At 43.1% G+C, this 19,105-nt stretch overlaps 1 protein-coding gene across 1 annotated transcript in view; it reads left to right on the plus strand.

Annotated features, from left to right (window-relative positions):
* The window catches only part of LOC137421979 (histone-lysine N-methyltransferase ASH1L), a 328,014-nt gene that overhangs the window by 204,226 nt on the left and 104,683 nt on the right, over positions 1-19,105 (plus strand). Inside the window, exons 9-12 of the mRNA XM_078773027.1 lie at positions 2,626-2,835; positions 2,951-3,088; positions 3,698-3,806; positions 14,699-14,854. Coding sequence (XP_078629153.1) covers positions 2,626-2,835; positions 2,951-3,088; positions 3,698-3,806; positions 14,699-14,854 — 613 coding nt within the window. The remainder of the gene's footprint in view (positions 1-2,625; positions 2,836-2,950; positions 3,089-3,697; positions 3,807-14,698; positions 14,855-19,105) is intronic.

Below are 19,105 nucleotides of genomic sequence, written 5' to 3' on the forward strand. Positions count from 1 at the left end.
GTTTTTCCAAGATGGCGCCTGTAGCACATGATGTATGACATCATAATTATCATTAAAATATTATACAGGAGGAGGCGCTCCTATGGTGACAATTTTGTGTCGATCGCACCAAGAATTGCAGAGAGAAAAATTTCATACTAATCGAATCAAGCATTGTACTCTTCGAATTATGATGTCATACTTAAGGTACTGATGGCATCATCATGAAAATGTATTCCCCATGGGAAGTTCTTTACAATGAACGACGTTTCAGTTTTTTCCATTGAGCGGTTTCGGAGATGTAGAGGTGCAATGTTTTTCGAGTTTTCCAAGATGGCGCCTGTACCACATGACCTATGACGTCGTAATTATGAATAAAAAAATGATACAGGAGGAGGCACTCCTATGATAAAATTTCGTGTCAATTGGACCAACGGTTGCCGAGAAAATGAATTTTAAAAATGCAGACACACCACACGTACATACACAACCGAACGCCTAACCCTGATTTTCACTTCGTGAGCGCAGGGTAATAATGGTGACTACTTTATGTAATGATGAAGCTATTTGGAAAAGCATTATTGTATCATTCTATACAATATTGAAACATCCATGGGTTCCTCTTTAAAATTTAGGCATTAAAGGAGGCCTTTTTTGTTCGGCCACAAATATCAGACAGTCCGTGTTCGTTATCCGAGTCATTGTATTACTGAACAAAATAATGATGTAGAACATACTTTCGACATACTTTGGGTGCAATACATGCAGTGGGTCTGTGTTGGTGTTAAAATGGTCCCACTGCAAGGCCCAGTGTTTGACTTTAATTTCCTGATTGCAAGCCACTGGATAGTTGGCCAGCAGCCTTTCTTGGCAAGTCGTATTCCCTTCGGATATATAGGGATGTGTGGCAAGAAGCTCAGGCTCAAAGCTCTCCTTCGAGTGACACTGTTGCTGTAAATTATGTGGCCGTGCGTGTGTTTTACAAACTCGCTGGCATCTGACCCGAGGTACAATAAAGCTCACCTTACCCCAAAACAATTTCATTTTGGTCTTCTGGGTTTGATAAACCAAAATATCCCTCCTTCCTCCCCATTAATGTAATAATACTGCTGAACTTGTCTCTCCTGCCATGTACATGCTTTCTTCTTTAGTTGTTTATTACGCTGCGCTCACGAAGCAAAAGTCAGGGTTAGGCATTCGGCTGTGTACATACGTGTGGCGTGTCTGCATTTTTAAAATTCATTTTCTCGGCAACTGTTGGTCCGATTGACAGAATTTTCACCGTAGGAGGGCCTCTTCCTGTAGAATATTTTAATGATTATTATAACGCCAAAGGTCACGTGGTACAGGTGCCATCTTGGAAAAAATGAAAAATGTTGCACCTCTATATCTCCCAAACCGCTTCATGGAAAAAGCTGAAACATAGCTCATTGTAAAGAACTCCCCATGGGGAGTAGGTGTTGTTAACGATGACGTCATTGGTGCCGTAATTATGACGTCATAATTCGACAGGGAAAACGCTTAGTCTGATCAGTTTGAAATTTATTGAGCAAGATCTATGCAACAATTATATTAGAGAATATAAATTTATGATGTCATCGCTCATGTGGTCTGGTAGCCATATTGGATCAAAGAAGTAGCCATATTTTTCGCTCTTTCACGAGCCTCGATCTTGTATACAAAAAAAATAATAATAATTTTAAAAAAACGTTCAAAAACAGAAGAGTTGGCTCACACCAAGTTGACTGCACAGGGTAAGTATCCTATGAATACCATCTAGTTTTATTTTTGTTTTTCTTTCATTTCTTTAGACAGAGAAAATATAATGTTGAGGTATATTTTTTCATCTTTCTGAAAGTCATGGGCACTTGTGATGCTGGGGAGAGGGAGGGGGCGGCAGGGCGGAGGGGCAATGCATATTTATTAGCTTAAGGATTTATGTGACTACATTTCCAAAAAAACATAATGTCATGTTCCGCCATGATCGTAACTGAGAAACATTGCAGAGTGGGAGACAGGAATTTGGAATTTATTTGGGATGTCAACGTAGGGGCAGACATTTAAAAAGAAAGCAAATTTTGTGGGACATTTTATTCTTGAATGAGGATGTAATAAATTCAATGCATTGCCCTCGAATTTATTTTGGGAGAATTGGAAGGCAGATATGCATGACCAGGGATGGGATTGTGGGTAGAGGAGGTGGAAAGGTGGCTCAGTAGTTGTTGATGGCAAGGTGAACAAATTAAAGGATCTTCAACCCTGTGTAAAATCAGGACGGTTCTTAAGAATATGGGAAAATTTCATTCATTAGGGGCTTGGGATTTACTGTGACAAGGAAAATCAACCATTCATGTTGATGTTAGTTGGCACATGTCTTCCGTCGTGTCAATTAAGGTTTCTCTTCCTCGCTTCATCCTCACTGTAGTCTCAATACATGGAAGAAGAGTGCACCACACAATTTATGAGGCAATTTCACTTCGTTGCACACACCCCAATAAACTTTGATTGACATTCCTCTTGAATTTATGTTTGCGTCAATAAATGCCTCTTCAAGACGCACGGATAGCTCATTGATAGTTGCTGTAGCCGAGTGTATAATTATTTGCAGGCCTGTACTCACACTACCTTTTCACGACCGTGTGGCAGGCTCGCGCGCGTGGAGTGTTCTCGTAAAAGCTGCCCTTGTGGGGAGCTATGCGGCAATCGGAGATTTCAACACCGCGATGCCCGGAGGTGTCTCAAGCCAATCCCAGTGGACACCGATGGTGGTTGGGGTCTGCGCATCGCACAGGGGGCGCTTGCCAGCTCCTTCCTGTACGAGTGCTTGGGCGAGGTGCTCACGGAGGCGAGCTTTCGGTAAGTTATGTCCTCTAGGCCACGGTGCAACACACCGGGGTGCTTGTGCGGTAATGGGTTAAGCGCACGGTGCGGGTTGCATTCTCATAGCTTTGTGCTTCACCGCCCATCACAGGGCACGCCTGGCCAAGGAAGGAGCCGACAGGAGCTGTTGGCAGCTGGATGGGAGCCTGGTGCTTGACAACAGTCGCCTTGGAAACGAGACCCACTTTGTAAGGCATAGCTGCAAGCCAAACTGCGAGATGCAGCGCTGGTGAGCTACATTCTTTGGTCATTCTGGATGTGCTTTTACTCCCAATATGGGTTTTTTGTGCAGAGGCAAGGAAACGGCATTTCGTAGTGTTTTGGCTGAATGAAGTGCTCTGGCCACTGTCTTCAGTATGTTTGTTTGTTGGTTGTTTTTCTTTTGTTTCTTTGTTTATTGATGTCCATGTATCATGTGAGAAATTAACCAGAAGGACCCAGGCATTTTTTATGTTTCGTCAATAAAGTTCCGAGTCCCTGCTAAACGCTTGTATACTTCAATTTTGACGAGGTGGAGATTGTCATACACTGAAAATAATGAAGAGAATGAATTTCTTCTTAACATACTCAGAGTTGGTCTTAGAATATGAGAACTACCTTTGTTCTCCTGTCCCATTCCATCCCATCCTCTATCCCCCCCACCCCCTCCCTCCACCTTTATCTTAAGGTTGTTGTATTTAGAGAGAATACATAACAGATGCATGCGATGCCATATTGAGGGTTTTATGAGTCACATGGTTTGTTGTTTGGGTTAACCAAGCTAAGAATGGTCATTTGATTTTGTTGGTAGTTTTTGCGGATCACTGCTCGTCGTCCCTTTTGTTTCCTTGCCTTTTAGGTCCGTAAATGGTGTCGTCCACCTCGGCTTGTTCGCTCTGAAAGACTTGTCGGCGGGCGAAGAATTAACGTGCGATTACAACTTCAATGGATTGCTGTCCGAGAGACAGGTGTGCTTGTCTCACTTCCTTTTTAAAAGCATCTCTTCCATCTGCATGCCAACCCTGGTGTTGGCTTGGCTTAGCGGTTAGGGTGCCGGCTTGGGATCCAAGGGCCCTGGGTTCTAATCCCGGTCGATCGCTGAATTAACGCCAGGGGGGTTGACTCGGCCTGTCATCCTTCCGAGGTCGGCAAATTGAGTACCAGCTTGCTGGGATGAATGATCACGGTGTGTACCCCGGTTTAGAATAGTTACACTGTATCCCTGCACATCGTAAGATGCGACTAAGGGTTGGCGTCAGGAAGGGCATCCGGCCATAAAAACATTGTCTCAAACAGGGAACCATGATTGTCATGGGGCCCGCAAGGCTAACCCCCACTCTAGCGGGGAAAATGGCCTTAAAACGAACATTCATTCATTCATTCATTCCTCCATCTGCATGTTGAAACAGCACGTTTTGCGCATTACCAAACACGAAAATATGATTTTTGACGTGGGTATAATGGAGCATTGTGAATGAAATCTTCTGAGAATTTGGCTCAAGTCAAAAAGTTTAACGAGGAAGGCGAAGGGTATCCGCAGTGCTCGATCTTTCTCCTTGATGTCTTCAGATCAAACGCACAAGAAATCCGGCCTTTTCGAGGAATGGCCACGTAAAGTCCTACGCATTTCTGATGGTCATGTTTGGCATTCCCATGTGAGAACTTTGCTCACAAGGCTGGAATCCCACCAGGATCAAATCCCATTTACTTACTGTGCTGATATTTCGACATTTGTCTTGTAATGCCATTGGCCTTCACTCCATGTACGTATAAGCTCCTCCATAAGCTTTAGACGCAACAAGGAATAAAATTAACCTCAATGCAAAATTTCACATGTACGTCCCGAGAATTACTTGTGTGTACTTTGTCTTCCTACGAGGACCCCATCTATCTACTCGGACAGCACCACTGGTGCGTGGGTGTAAAATGGTGGCTGTTTACAACCGATTAGAGGGATTGTTTTCTTTTAATTTTTTTGCCGTTATATAATGTTCATGGAAGAGTGTGTGCAAATCACCAGAGTATATATAATATGGGGATCGGAGGCTGGCATCCCAGAATGAGATAAGTGCTCAGATGGGAGTGCCAAATAGACCAATTTTCTGCGCAAACCGCCTTCTTGAGAACACTCGATGCACAGGAAATTGGAAACGTTTCTGCTTGGTCGAGGGGCCATATGATACAAGTTTTGCTGTAATTAGCTTAAATGTGGCAATTTTAAAAATAATAATCTTGAGTTCACCTTGACGGAACACACCTCGCCCACCTTGCCACCCTTCTTGTTCCACCCCCACTCCCCCTCACTCCCACCAAGGAGAGATAGTCAGTTTTGCAGGGCCCCATGGGTGAAAAGTGCTTTTTACCTGTTCAGAAATTCATTTCCAGAGCTTTATGACATAGTCAAGTGGTAATTGTCACTTGTGCACTTTTCTTTCCCATGCACACGTGGACATGCAATCTCCTTTTATATTCCATTTGGGTTTCCTAAGCTTTCCCAATGAATATAATGGTATTTTAGCTTTCACAGTCCTCCAAAACCCCTTTTGGAAAACGATGCATTCAATACAGACATTGGAAGGAAATAAAAGTGCAGGATATGTTTTCCAAGCAGACCGTTTAACCATTTGTTCAAAAGGCCATTTCTTTCATTCCCGTGGCTTCACTAATCTGCAACCTTGAGCTATTGATTTCGCATGTGCTTCCCGCGGAGCTCTTCTTCACCGTGGAGCGTTTTGAAAGCTCTGCTGTTCACGGCGCAGCAGGTGCTGTGTTTCTGCGGACGCACACTCGTTCCCTATCCAAACAACCACGGCACACACATCACACCTCCACGCCAAAACATCCTGAGATACTAACAATTCGGGGCTACGGAATCCGCACTCCATTCACCGTGGACTCTTCCCGAATGTGTGCCGATGCATTACGGTTAGCTGCGTGCAAGTGTACAGGTGGTTAGTGCAGCAAAAAATAGAGATCGTTTGATTCAGTGCCAAGAATTTGTGATGATCCCCCAAGTTGAACAATTCTTCAGAAGTAAACACTTTTATCCCAAACTGTGCTGCATCCCACTCTTCCCATTATCGGAATTCTGATTGAAACACATTTCTCAAAGCTAAAGGGTCAATTTTTTATATATTTTTTTAACCTTGAATTGCATTAAGCAGATTCGAAACTCGGTTTATGAGTTTCACAAATGTTTTGCTAGCCACATGATGCAGTCACCTGCTTGATATTCCGAATTTATAAACACGAACAAACCGTCATGGTATTGGGTGCAGAAGAAATTCTTAACGGGATGGATTTGTGTCCGGTCAGTGATAAAGCATTCGGGAAAGGTAATGGAATTTGTTTTCCTTTGAAGACACCATGCTCTGTAAAGTTTCAAACCTTTTATTTCCTCCTGTGCTCTTCTAAATGGCTTAGGCTGTGGCAATTTCCTTCTGCTGATGATTCAGCCACTTGTGAGTGAACATGACACGACTGGCTTGCGCCGGACTTGGTGAACCATCGTAAACTTCAAAATCACAAACGTTTTGTTGCATTTTTGTGTTTCTACAGATCTCTCTGGATTTTATTTACTTATATCCACAATGTCCCTATAGTTGTTAGACCTTTCATTAATATTTTTAAAAACACCTTTAGAGGCCATTTTTCCCCACAGAGCAGGGGTTGGTCTTCTTCGGGCACCGTGGTCCCCTTTTTGAAGCAATGTTTTATGGCCGGATGCCCTTCCTGCCGCCAACCCTGTTAGTCGCCTTTTGCGACACACAGGGAATTACCAGTGAGCGGGTATTCAATTTGCCGACCTCGGAAGGATGACAGGCTGAGTCAACCACCCTGGTGTTAATTCAACGATCGACCGGGATTTGATCCCAGGATCCTAGGATCCGAAGCCGGCACCCTAACCGCTAAGCCAACACCAGGCTAGACCTTTCATTAATATGCATTAGTTTAAATGTTTTTAAAATCCTGATTGGGAAAAGATGAAATGTAGGGCAATGGAAAGTAGGAGATGCGGGTAACGGATGGAAAGCAAAGTAAGTGAGATGAGGGCTGTTGGAACGCACAGCCATACCTACCAGGTTAGTGTAACTACTTATTTAGGATTATGAGGATTGTAAGGCCTTGCGTCAATGATGAGTCGAACAGACACCATGTTAGCATTTATTAAACGAGCTTGTTAATCGTGGCTAAATGCCTACCTTAAAAGTCCAACCGAAGCAAGATTTCAAATACTAGTACACCCACTCAGTACGGGAGCAGCAGGAAGTGTCATGTTATTAGCCTCTCTTGGTATATAGAATACAGTAGATCTATGCTCGGGCTTCATCGACGTCGGGTGTGTTCATTATAGATAGAGCATTCACCAAGTGGCCTAAGCATTCAAGCAAGCACTCAATTTGAAACTGCTGATAAGGAACGGCTGGCTTGGAAAGCGCTATCTAGCCACTTCGTAACTGAACACACCTCAGGTTTTGTCCCTTTCAGATTAGTGTTGAACAGCATTAGCGACTGTTTCAAAAGGTAATCATACGTGCTTGTGGTTTATAATATTTTGGGGTGTCCCACAAAATGCCACGATAAGCTCTTTATAAACACTAGGGCATGCCCGTACTATATATATATCTAAAATTATAGCCCCCCCCTCTATTTACATGAAATGGTTTTGTCCATTCGCAAAGCCAAAGCGAACGGCTTGCGAGTACGGTGACAACCCCCCCCCCCCCCCCCTCTATTTACATGAAATGGTTTGGTCCATGAAATGGTTTGGTCATTATAGCTCGCTGCTCTCTGATTGGTTGAATCGTTTTTTGGACATAGCTCGCTAACTACTTGTCCGATTAATATGAAACCTTGAAAAGGCACATCCTCGGGTCCCCAGCAATATACCTGGCAAGTTTCAAGTATATCGGACCCGTGGTTGTCGAGAAACCGGTCACAGACAGACACACAGAGATTACTGGCATTATAGATAGACTAGGGCATGCCCGTACTATATATATATCTAAAATTATATCCCCCCCCCCTATTTACATGAAATGGTTTGGTCCAAAGCGAACGGCTTGCGAGTGGTGACAATCCCCCCCCTCTATTTACATGCAATGGTTCGGTCCAAAGCGAACGGCTTCCGGAGTTTGGTAAAGAAATCGCCATCGCGTACACAAACGCGCAGGAAAGCGAATGAATCGCAAATTCGTTTTTATTAGTTGTAAAACATAATGCCCAATTATTCAATTAGCGCCAACGTATTTTGGCTGTTTGCAATTTAATCGCAAGGCAAAGTAGAAAGAGAAGAGGGAAAAAAAGAAAAGCCTTGCCTTGCTGCAAACAGCTGCTGCAAACAACAACAACAGGGAAGGCTGCACTGTCCGGAAGTTGGCATATCGCAGTTACGATTATTTTAGTGTTAATGGCCAATTATTCAATTAGCGCCAACGTATTTTGGCTGTTTGCAATTTAATCGCAAGGAAAAGTAGAAAGAGAAGAGGGAAAAAAAGAAAAGCCTTGCATTAACGCATTAACGCTTGCATTGCATTAACGGTTCGGCACACGTGATAGCTCGCTGCTCTCTGATTGGTTGAAGCGTTTTTTGGACATAGCTCGGTAGGTACTTGTCCGATTAATTTCAAACCTTGAAAAGGCACATCCTCGGGTCCCCAGCAATATACCTGGCAAGTTTCAAGTATATCGGACCCGTGGTTGTCGAGAAACAGCGGTCACAGACAAACACACAGACACACAGACACACAGACACACAGACACACAGACACACAGACACACAGACACACAGACACACAGACACACAGAGATTACTGGAATTATAGATAGATTAACAGGCATTTGTCCAAAGAGAAAAATACCTGTAGGGAGGGGGGTATTTTTGTATTCATTTTGTTTTGGAATAACATTAATATTATGCTATTATCTTAAGTGGTGTTATTACCTTCGCCAGAGGAGAGATATTGCATTTGGGTCCATTTGTTACTTGCAAAATCGAAGATTTTTCAAGTATATTTGTCGGTTCCGTTTGTGGTTCTGTCTGTCTGTTTGTTTCTGTTTGTCACCGGCCTACAGGTCACAATTCCAAACTGATCGTCACGAAACTTCACCAAGTTTTATAAGTCGTCCCAATTGAGAAGCCTATTGATTTTGAGGTCAAAGGTCATCTGGAGGTCAAATTTCTGAAATCGCCATTTTAAATCCGATTGGCTTGAAAATGGAATAGCATTTGTATATCAAGTCACTAAATTGGGAAATGAACTATTTTTGAGGTCAAAAGGTCAAAGGTCAACTTAAGGTCAAATTTTAAAACTCATCAATTTTCATCTAAAAAGCCTCAATTCTCAACCGATTGACTTGAAAATTGAACAGCATTTGCACATTGAGTCACTAAATAGGGAAACCAACTATTTTTGAGGTCAAAATGTCAAAGGTCAACTCAAGGTCAACCTTCCAAAATCATCATTTTCATCTGAAAAATCGTCAATTTTCTTCCTGTTGACCCGAGCTTTGATCAAGATTGTCAATTTTAATCTTGATGAAATGGACAATTTGCTGTGTCAATGGAATTTTTTTTTCTTGGGGAGGGGGGGGGGGGTGGCGTATTTTGCAAGTATCGTGCTCCGCATGACGTCTTCTTGTTTGTTTGCCTGTTTGTCTGCACAAAATTTGAGTAGGTGTATTAATTACATTAGACCCTTAAGAGCCCCAAGAGCAATTACAACCCATAAGACCATTTCGAACCTCTACAACCCTGAGATATATCAAGACCATGAAGCACCTACAAATGTCCCTAAGACCCTTACAACGCTTAGGACCCCTCTGACTCCCTAAGAGACCTAAAACACTTTGGAGACTTTAGACCATTTGACTAAGACCATTTGAGACCCCTAATATCCCCCAGAGCCTTTATAACACTAAGACCATTTCAGACCCCTAAGACGCAAAGACCTTTCAAACTCTAACACCCTTCAATACCCTTTAGAACCTTCAAACCCTTGAAGACCCCGAAGATCCAGAGGACTCGAAAGACCCCAATGACCCAAAAAACCCAGAGGACCCAAAATGCCCCTTAAATACCCCCCAAAGACCCAGAGGATCCAGAGGACCCAGAGGATGTGCAAAGACCCTTAAATATCCAAAAGACCCAAAAACCCAGAGGACCCAAAATGCCCAGAGGATCCAGGAGACCCAGGGTCCCAGAGGATGCCCAAAGACCCTTAAATGCCCAAAATACCCCAAAGGCACAAAAGACTCAGATGACACAAAATACCCCGATGACCCAAATAACAAAATCACACAGGACCTGACGAGGGTCTGCCATCTCTGATTGCTCTTTCTTGTTACTCTTGTTGTTCGAAGCAGCCTTGGAAAAACGTCACGATAAGCTATCTTAACATGGATATACACCTCCACATGGATTTCACCCAAGGCAGACAACCCCTTTGGGGAGAGTGGGAAATTAAGTTGCTACAACCTCCATCATGTGACCCTTAGTCTTCTTGTCAAGTTTGGTTGAGATTGGGTAAGTAACGCCCAAATGTATCACAGTCAAACAGACAGACACCAAATTGTGTATTTTAGTATGATAAATGTTTTTGCTGGGAAACACAGATAGCAACAGGAACAAGGCATTCACTCACAAGTAAATATAGAACATGAGAAATATAACCTTAACAAATCCAGTACAAGCAAATTCAGTGACCAACTGCAACTGTTAGTGAGGGGTGTGGGGCAAGATGCACCTGTCATGAAAGGTGGGACAATATCCTCCCTCTGCCTTCTCAATATATCCTCCTTGGTCCTGCTTATATGTTCAGAATCCTGAATGATCATACCAGAGGCCTCTCCAGCTGATGGTATAGCAGGCAATTTTAGATTGAACTTGAAAGGGGGATCAACATATTATGCATTGAGGGGGAAAACTACCTCCGCCAGGCTGAACAGTTTAATAATAATAATAATAATGCATTTATTTTATATAGCGCTTTTCAGGAAGCCCAAAGACGCTTTGACAGAGTGCAAAACATAACGCATAGCAAAACATAAAGACAATTGCAAAAAAAGAAGAATCAATAGGGAAATATTCAAAGCACAAAGGAGGGAGAAGGAGAGGAGATAGTCAGGGGTTAGATGCTGTGGGTTAAATGTTGAATGCAGTGTTGAACAGGTGGGTCTTGAGTGATGTTTTGAATGTGGTGAGTGAGGAGGAGTCTCTGATGGTGTGAGGTAGCGAGTTCCAGAGGGTGGGAGCAGCGATGGAGAAGGCCCTGTCCCCCCAGGATCTAAATTTGGTCCGGATGGGGGGGGGTCAGGAGGTTGGTACCAGCAGAGCGGAGGTTGCGGGTGGGAGTGTGTCTGGAGAGGAGGTCAGCCAGGTAGGATGGGGCCAGGTTATGGAGGGCTTTGTAGGTCAAGAGGAGGATTTTGTACTGGATTCTCTGGGAGATGGGGAGCCAGTGAAGCTTGTAAAGGACGGGGGTGATGTGGTCACGGGTCCGGGAATCGTCCGGATCTGCATCCGGACCTAAACCAAAATAGAATCTGTTTGTTCTTCTCACCTAACCAGCTCATCCTCCAAATTTCAGCTGAATCCGTGCATAAATTTTTGAGATATCGTGATATATATCGTTTTTGGTCCTATCTCTCAATGGTGAAAAATTACTTGAAAAAGAGTCTCGTATCCAGATCTGATTCTTCACCAAAATCTGATCATTTCGTCCTTGTGACACACCAAACCTGTGCACCAAGTTCCATCTGAATCCGTCCACAAAATGTTGAAATATCCTGTTCAAAAAAAAAAAAAAAAAAAAAAGAAGACGTACAGAGCACGATACTTGCGAAATTTCCAAAACAAATTTGACCTTAAAATAATTGGTGGTTGAATTCAAAGACAACTTGCGAAAATCCTCTTCAAATTTCAACTTAATTGCATGAACCTTGAGGATTTTAGAAATTACACCTATATTGTTGACCTTTGGATGAAATGGATGTTATTGAGGAAGGATGAAAGTGACTGGTTGAGAAGAGTGATGGAAATGAATGTAGAAGGAAGTAGAGGACGGGGAAGACCGAGAAAGACTTGGCTAAAGATGGTGGAAGAAGAAATGCGGGCAAGGGGGTTAACAAGGAGAGATGCAGAAAATAGGGCAAAATGGAGAACATTGTCATGGGGACCGCAAGGCTAACCCCCGCTCTAGCAGGGAAAATGGCGTTAAAATGCCTGTTGTATTGTTGACCTTTGGCCTATATTGACCTTTTGGCCTATCTTGACCTTAAAAATAATTGATCGTTTAATTCAGTGACCTGATATGTAAATCCTCTTCCAATTTCAAGTCGATCAGATGAAAATTGAGGATTTTAGAAATTTGACAAAGCTGCTGACCTTTGGTCTATGTTGACCTTTTGACCTCAAAAAATAAATAGGCTTCTTCCTTATGACGAACTATACCATTTGGTGAATTTTTCGTGAAGATTGGTTTGAAATTGTGACCTGTAGGCGATTGACAGACAGACAGACAGACAGACAGACAGACAGATAGATAGGCAGACATACAGACAGACATAGATAGACAAACAAGACAGACAGAATCATGCACAAGACCAACCAACATACTTTTTGAAAATCTTCGATTTTCGCAAGTAACAAAGACAGTCAGGCAGATGTGAAAACATAACCTCCGTCTGACTTAGGTGGGCGGTGGAGGTAAAAAGTTCAGTGTGTGTGTGTGTGTGTGTGTGTGTGTGTGTGTGTGTGTGTGTGTGTGTGTGTGTGTGTGTGTGTGTGTGTGTGTGTGTGTGCGTGCGCACGCGTGGATGCGTACATACACACATATACAGTAGATGCTCGTAAATACTCCCTCACGTGATGACCTGCCAGATCTGATGGGGGGGAATCTGCTCCACGCTAATGACAGCCAAAAACACATCCGTGGATGGATTGATTCCTTTCCCCAGGGGTGGGCTGGCAACGTGCCAATTAAAGGCTTCTGAAGCCGATCTGTAGGCCGAGTCTACAGTTAGCGTTGTGTCATCTGACACCATTTTATGCAGCAAGCAGTTCTGTGTTTTTCACAAACTTCAACTGAATCGAAATGCATATTTAATTTTGATATCTTTCTTCCTGGCTAATGTTGAGATCACTACCTCCACCACCAAAGGTGAACGAAGGTTATGTTTTCACCCCTGTCTGTTTATCTGTTTGTGAACAGAATATCTCAAAGAGTTGTAGACAGATTAGGACGAAATTTGTTGGAGAGGTTGGGTATGTGACAAGGACGAAATGATTCGATTTTGGTGAAGATTCGAATCCGGATCTGGATCAGTGGATTTTTTCAGTGATTCTTCACCATTGAGAAATAGGGCCAAAAACGATCCATAGCACGATATTTCAAAAAGTTGTGGATGGATTATGACAAAACTACGTGGATGAGTTGGTTAGATGACGAGAACAAACCGATTCGATTTGGTTCATGTCCGGATCCAGATCTGGCCTATCAGTGGGATACAAAATGTGAACTGTTCAGCCTGGCAGAGGTATGCGTTCTACTGATGTCGTTCTGGTATTAACTCTGTAATGGGTACCTTGAAAGGGTGTGTGTGTGTGTGTGTGTGTGTGTGTGTGTGTGTGTGTGTGTGTGTGTGTGTGTGTGTGTGTGTGTGTGTGTGTGTGTGTGTGTGTGTCGCAGGCAACACATGTTGGCCAGGACCCTTGCAGCAAATGCGTGTTTCCCAGAGCTTAGTTCATAAGTGATATATTATGTATCATTCCAGTACATAAGTGATATATTATGTATCTATCTATATGTACTGTATATGAAAAAATACACGGTCAGTTTGTCCATGAAGCCATGTGACTACATGTCTATTAATTATGTACTGTTTGAAAATCAGTTGTATCCTGACTATGCCTACGTCTCTTAATTACATACTACTGGAATGTACCTTTCGACCCTTTAGAATGCTGAGGCCCCTTAGGCCTTTGAAGACCCTTTATTGAGACCCCCAAGACCCTTTAGCCCCCTAAGATCTCCAAAGACCCCTAAAACCTCTCAAGACCCTGAAAACCTTTAAGACCTGTAAGACCCCGAAGACCTTTAGGACCCAAAATAACTGAACAAAGAAAGTTCCTGAAGACCCTTCAGACTATCAAGACCCCTTTTACCTTTAAGACAGACCCTTTCAAAACTTTAGACACCTTTAGATCCCTTCACCCTTTTGAGTTTTTATACCATTTAGACCCATAGAACCTTGAGACCTTTACACCCCTTAAGTCCCTTTTGACCTCTTAGACCCTAACACCATTTAGACCCCTTGTACCCTCAGACAGATGAGACAGCTTGGAACCTGAACCATTTGGAACTTTAGACCACTTGGACCTTTTTCGACCCTTTTCACATGCTTCAGATATCAGACCCTTTTGAACCCTTATATGGGAACAACTATTGTAATGTATCATTTAGACCTTTAGGCCATCTAGAACCTTTTAAGCACACACCACGCAATCATCTAAAGTCTTCTTGCAAAACACAGACTCTACTTTTTTCAGCAATTGGTGTGCAAACTCGAACCGAACTCCGGGGTCGGTACTCTGCTAGTACATACTAAAACAATCATAAGGAAGAATTATTTGCATGGACAGATCACAAATAAATTGAGTCATTCATTTCATAAACAGATAAATTGAGGATTTACAGAATGTTGTGTCAGTGGTTTTATCAATTGATTAGGTAACATTATACAAGCCTATGCAGGTAACTATTTGAGGCGAGTAACTTCTGGCTTATACCATGAGTTCACCAGTTCCTGTCCGGTTTGCACAGTTCTCCATACACACTGTCTATGCTCCTATCTTCCCCAGGTATGCGTTTGTGCTTCAACCCACTGTCAACACAACCCGAGCGAAGGTGAATCCCAGGGATCCGGGGAAGGCAAAGGCAGGGTCGGTAGTGCTGCAGGGAGTCGAGGGTCGTGCAGATCCCATGGAAGGAAACAAAAACACAAGGTGAAAAAACAGGTACTCTATTCTAACAGCAACAACAAGGTGGCACAACACCATGAAATGAATATGCTTGTGTGCATGTGTGGTCATTCACTCTGCATTTGTTTTAAAGAACATATGACGTGAAAATTCCAACCTGATGTTATTATGCAGCACAGGTGAAACACTAATTTGCATATAAAAGGTATCACGAAAGTATAAGTTTGTAGTCGCCCTTCATCTTCACTCGTATAACAGCACTAGGGGAGGGAGCCACCTTTATCCTTCACACCTTTTTATTCCAGAAGCAATTTTTAGATCCGTGCGATCGTCCATCTGCGTTCCCAGTTAGCGTAATAGGATCGTATCTTTGTAAACTAGAACGGCACTCAGTAGAGAGCATACCTCCGCCAGGTGAACAGTTTACGTTTGTATCCCAGAGTAGACCAGAAAATCACAATACAGAATCACATTTAATCAAAATCATCCGTCCATAACTTTTTGAGATATCCTGCTATGTATCGTTTTTGGCCTTATCTCCCAATGGTGAAGAATCACTTAAAAAATTAAATAATTCTCATATCCGAATCCACATTCAGATCTTGACCAAAATCGAATCGAATCGTCCTTGTCAGACACCCAAACAGTCCACCAAGTTTTGTCCAAATTCGTCCACAACTTTTTGAGATATCCTGCTATGTATCGTTTTTGGACCTATCTCCCAATGGTGAAGAATCACTTTAAAAGTAATAGTAGCCGGATCCGAATCTGGATCTTCACCAAAATCTAATAATTTCGTCCTTGTCACATACGCTACATCTCTGCCAAATTTCGTCCGAATCCGTCCACAACTTTTTGAGATATTTTGTTAGCAAATGGACAGACAGACAGACAAACAGACAGACGGGGTGAAAACATAACCTCCATACACCTTTGGTGGTGGAGGTAATAAAGCCTCTGTGAATGCAGCTTCTCGTCAGGTGTCATCGGGTGTGAGTTTTTATTTTCCAAAGGGTTCTTCATTTTAATCTTTACTTTTCTCTTCTCCAGTCATGATTGATACATCTTATATTTATCCAATATATGGTTTGATTTTTACCTGCAACATACGAGAGCTTAGCGTTGCTGCTGCTGTTGCTGCTGTTGCTGCTGTTGTTGGTGGTGGTGGGGTTCTTGTTGTGGGTCGATGTTTGAAATGTGCAACCATTGGTTGGACAGCTGCTGGACCACACCCACATCTGTCGCTTGACTCCACCCACCACAGTACCAAGACAAAATGATATGGCCGCCATCAAGTTTCCTGGTGGACCTAACACATTAGGCCTGCATAGGCCTTTACTGATTATATACTGTCCGGCTTCTGCCTTTGTTGCGGCAGATTTCCATTGGCTTTGTTTGGGTTGAGTGTTAAATTATTAGTAACGTTTAATCAAGCCCACACGCACCTCCCTAAATAAAATAGTGTTATGTAATTTTGAATGGCACCATATGCACATTTAATGCGCGTTTCCCAATCGGTACCGTATGTACGTTAAATGCACGTTTCCCAATCTTCCCGTTGCCGGGTTTTTTAAGTCAACTCAGTCGTGCTTAATGACAAAGTCGCGTGCCTCCAATAACCACATACAGGTTTTTATGAACAAAAGGTTTATTACCAAAGAGAGAGCGGGAGGGTGGAAACTTGGTAACTGAATACACCTGAGATGTTTGTGAAGCCCAGGCCTAGATCTACTGTAATCTATATACCACACAGAGGATAATAACATAACCCTTCCTGTCACTCCTGTTCGGAGTGGGTGCACTAGTTGCCTGAAAGCAGACCCAGCTGTCCATCATTCGTAATTTATATTGAACCAAACCCCTGAAGACCCCCAGAGATTAATTGTATAATACCTGAGTAGACAGAGGATGCGAAAAATATATATATATATACAGACTTGGCATTTAATATGGAATATTTTTTTTGTGGGGGTGAACTTACTTTTCAAGATGACTTAGAACCAAAAGTTCATTAGAATTATGTTGAAATTATTCTAGATTTTGTTAATGTGACCTTTAAAAGAAACAAAAACCACATTTGACATTTCGAAACAAATAAATTGATCCTTGAAAGTGATGTAAACTGATATCGAACTCAATTCACAGACAGTACTGTGTTAAACTTCTGTACGTTTCCCAGAAGTATCTCTTTATTTTGCACATTAGCCAAATTTGTTTTCAACAAAAATAAAAGTTAAATTATGACTGGGATTACGGACAGTAAAATTACAGTTCAGTACTTCGTGTAACCCCCACGAGCATTCAGGAGAGCACGTACACGTCGAGGCATGCTGTTCACGAGATTTGCCAAGGTTTGGACAGGAATCGCTTGCCATGCAGTGAAAATAGCCTGCTGCAATTCACGCACAGAGGTCGGCTGCTGGTCCAAGTTGTCGATTTGACGCGTTAATTCTGCCCACAAGTTCTCTATTGGATTCATATCCGGGGACATGGCAGGCCACTCCATATGCTCGACACCACGGTCAGCAATAAAATGTTGGATCATGCGAGCACGATGAGGCCGTGCATTGTCATCTTGGAAGACAAAGTTTCCTCGAAAGGCTGCACGAGCAAATGGAAGCAATGTTTCTTCCAGAATGGCCCTGTACTTGAACTGGTTCAGGTTTCCATTCAGAACAACCAGGTCAGTTTTGCCCCCTGCATGAAAAGCAGCGCAAACGGTCACCCCACCACCTCCAGCTTGGACTGTTGGCACAATAGAATCTTCATTGTAGGCTTCATGCACTTGTCTGCACACTCGGTTGCGGTCATCTTGACGATAGACCAGAAATCTAGACTCGTCACTGAAGGTCATGTGATTCCAGTGTCCTGGCTGCCATTGACGGTGCTCTCTGGCCCACTGCAATCGACGCTGGCGGTGTTGTCTGGTCAGGCGTGGCTTTCTCAGGGGACGCCTGGCACGATAGCCTGCTTGAACCAGTCGTTGGTTGACTAGCCTTCTGGATACAGGCACATTTGTCAGTTGCTGCCACTCAGCCCGAAGCCGATTAGCTGACTTGGTACGGCCATTGCGGACTAACCGGTGCAGCTGGCGATCATCTCTCCTTGTGGTTCTGCGGGGACGTCCTGGCCTCAGTATTGGAGTAGGGACACCCCTCTGAGCATTTTGTTTCAGGATCTTTGACACCTGACCTTGAGTGATGCCATACTGCCGAGCAATAGCACGCTGTTTCATGCCAGAATTTCGTAAAGCCGCCACTCCATGACAAACAGCATTGTCGAGTTGATGGACCATCTCCAGAGGAAGCGGCAATAACTTTTGTAGACGTGCAGCAGTTGTTTTCCACTAATACAGAACGCAACAACCCTTAGATACACGATTGTGAAGCCAATCGTCAAATGTACCTGTCCTTACATTTTGTCACGCCATTTTAGTTAGGGTTAGGCTTACCAATCCATTTTAGCCCGATTAAGCCATTTTAGCCCGATTAAGCCATTTTAGCCCGATTTAGCCATTTTAGCCCGATTAAGCCATTTTAGGCCGATTAAGCCATTAAGCCATTTAGGCCCATTAAGCCATCGTCAAATGTACCTGTCCTTACATTTTGTCACGCCATTTTAGTTAGGGTTAGGCTTACCAAGCCATTTTAACCCGATTAAGCCATTTTATCCCGATTAAGCCATTTTAGCCCGATTAAGCCATTTTAGCCCGATTTAGCCATTTTAGCCCGATTAAGCCATTTTAGGCCGATTAAGCCATTTTAGCTTAACCTAAACCTTAACATCTCGTCCGACCGCGGCCCACAGTTCACGTCTGAGCTTTGGGGCGCGGTCGCCCGTTCGTTGGGGGTCATGCTGCACCGCACCACGGCCTACCACCCCCAAGCCAATGGTTTGTGCGAGCGGTTTCACCGCTCCATGAAGTTTTGTTCATGAAGTGCTCCATGAAGTGCTCCGCATGAAGTGCTCCGAAGTGCATGAAGTGCATGAAGTGCTCCGCTCCATGAAGTGCTCCATAACCGTAACCTAACCCTAACCCTAACCCTAACCCTAACCCTAACCCTAACCTGTGATATTATCCTGTTATTGACTTATTGCTGCGAAAGACAGTGACATGGTTCTTTTAACAAAGAAATCACCGAAGCGTAAAAGAAACTCACCAGATTGATATACTGAGGTCAGAAAGTAAACCCAAGTCAAGAAAAAAAAATATTCCATATTAAATGCCAAGTCTGTATATATATATATATATATATATATATATATATATATATATATATATATGTA

Source organism: Myxine glutinosa, chromosome 2, assembly GCF_964187855.1.
Source record: "Myxine glutinosa chromosome 2, kmMyxGlut1.1, whole genome shotgun sequence".
In the NCBI taxonomy this organism is placed as follows: Eukaryota; Metazoa; Chordata; class Myxini; order Myxiniformes; family Myxinidae; genus Myxine; species Myxine glutinosa.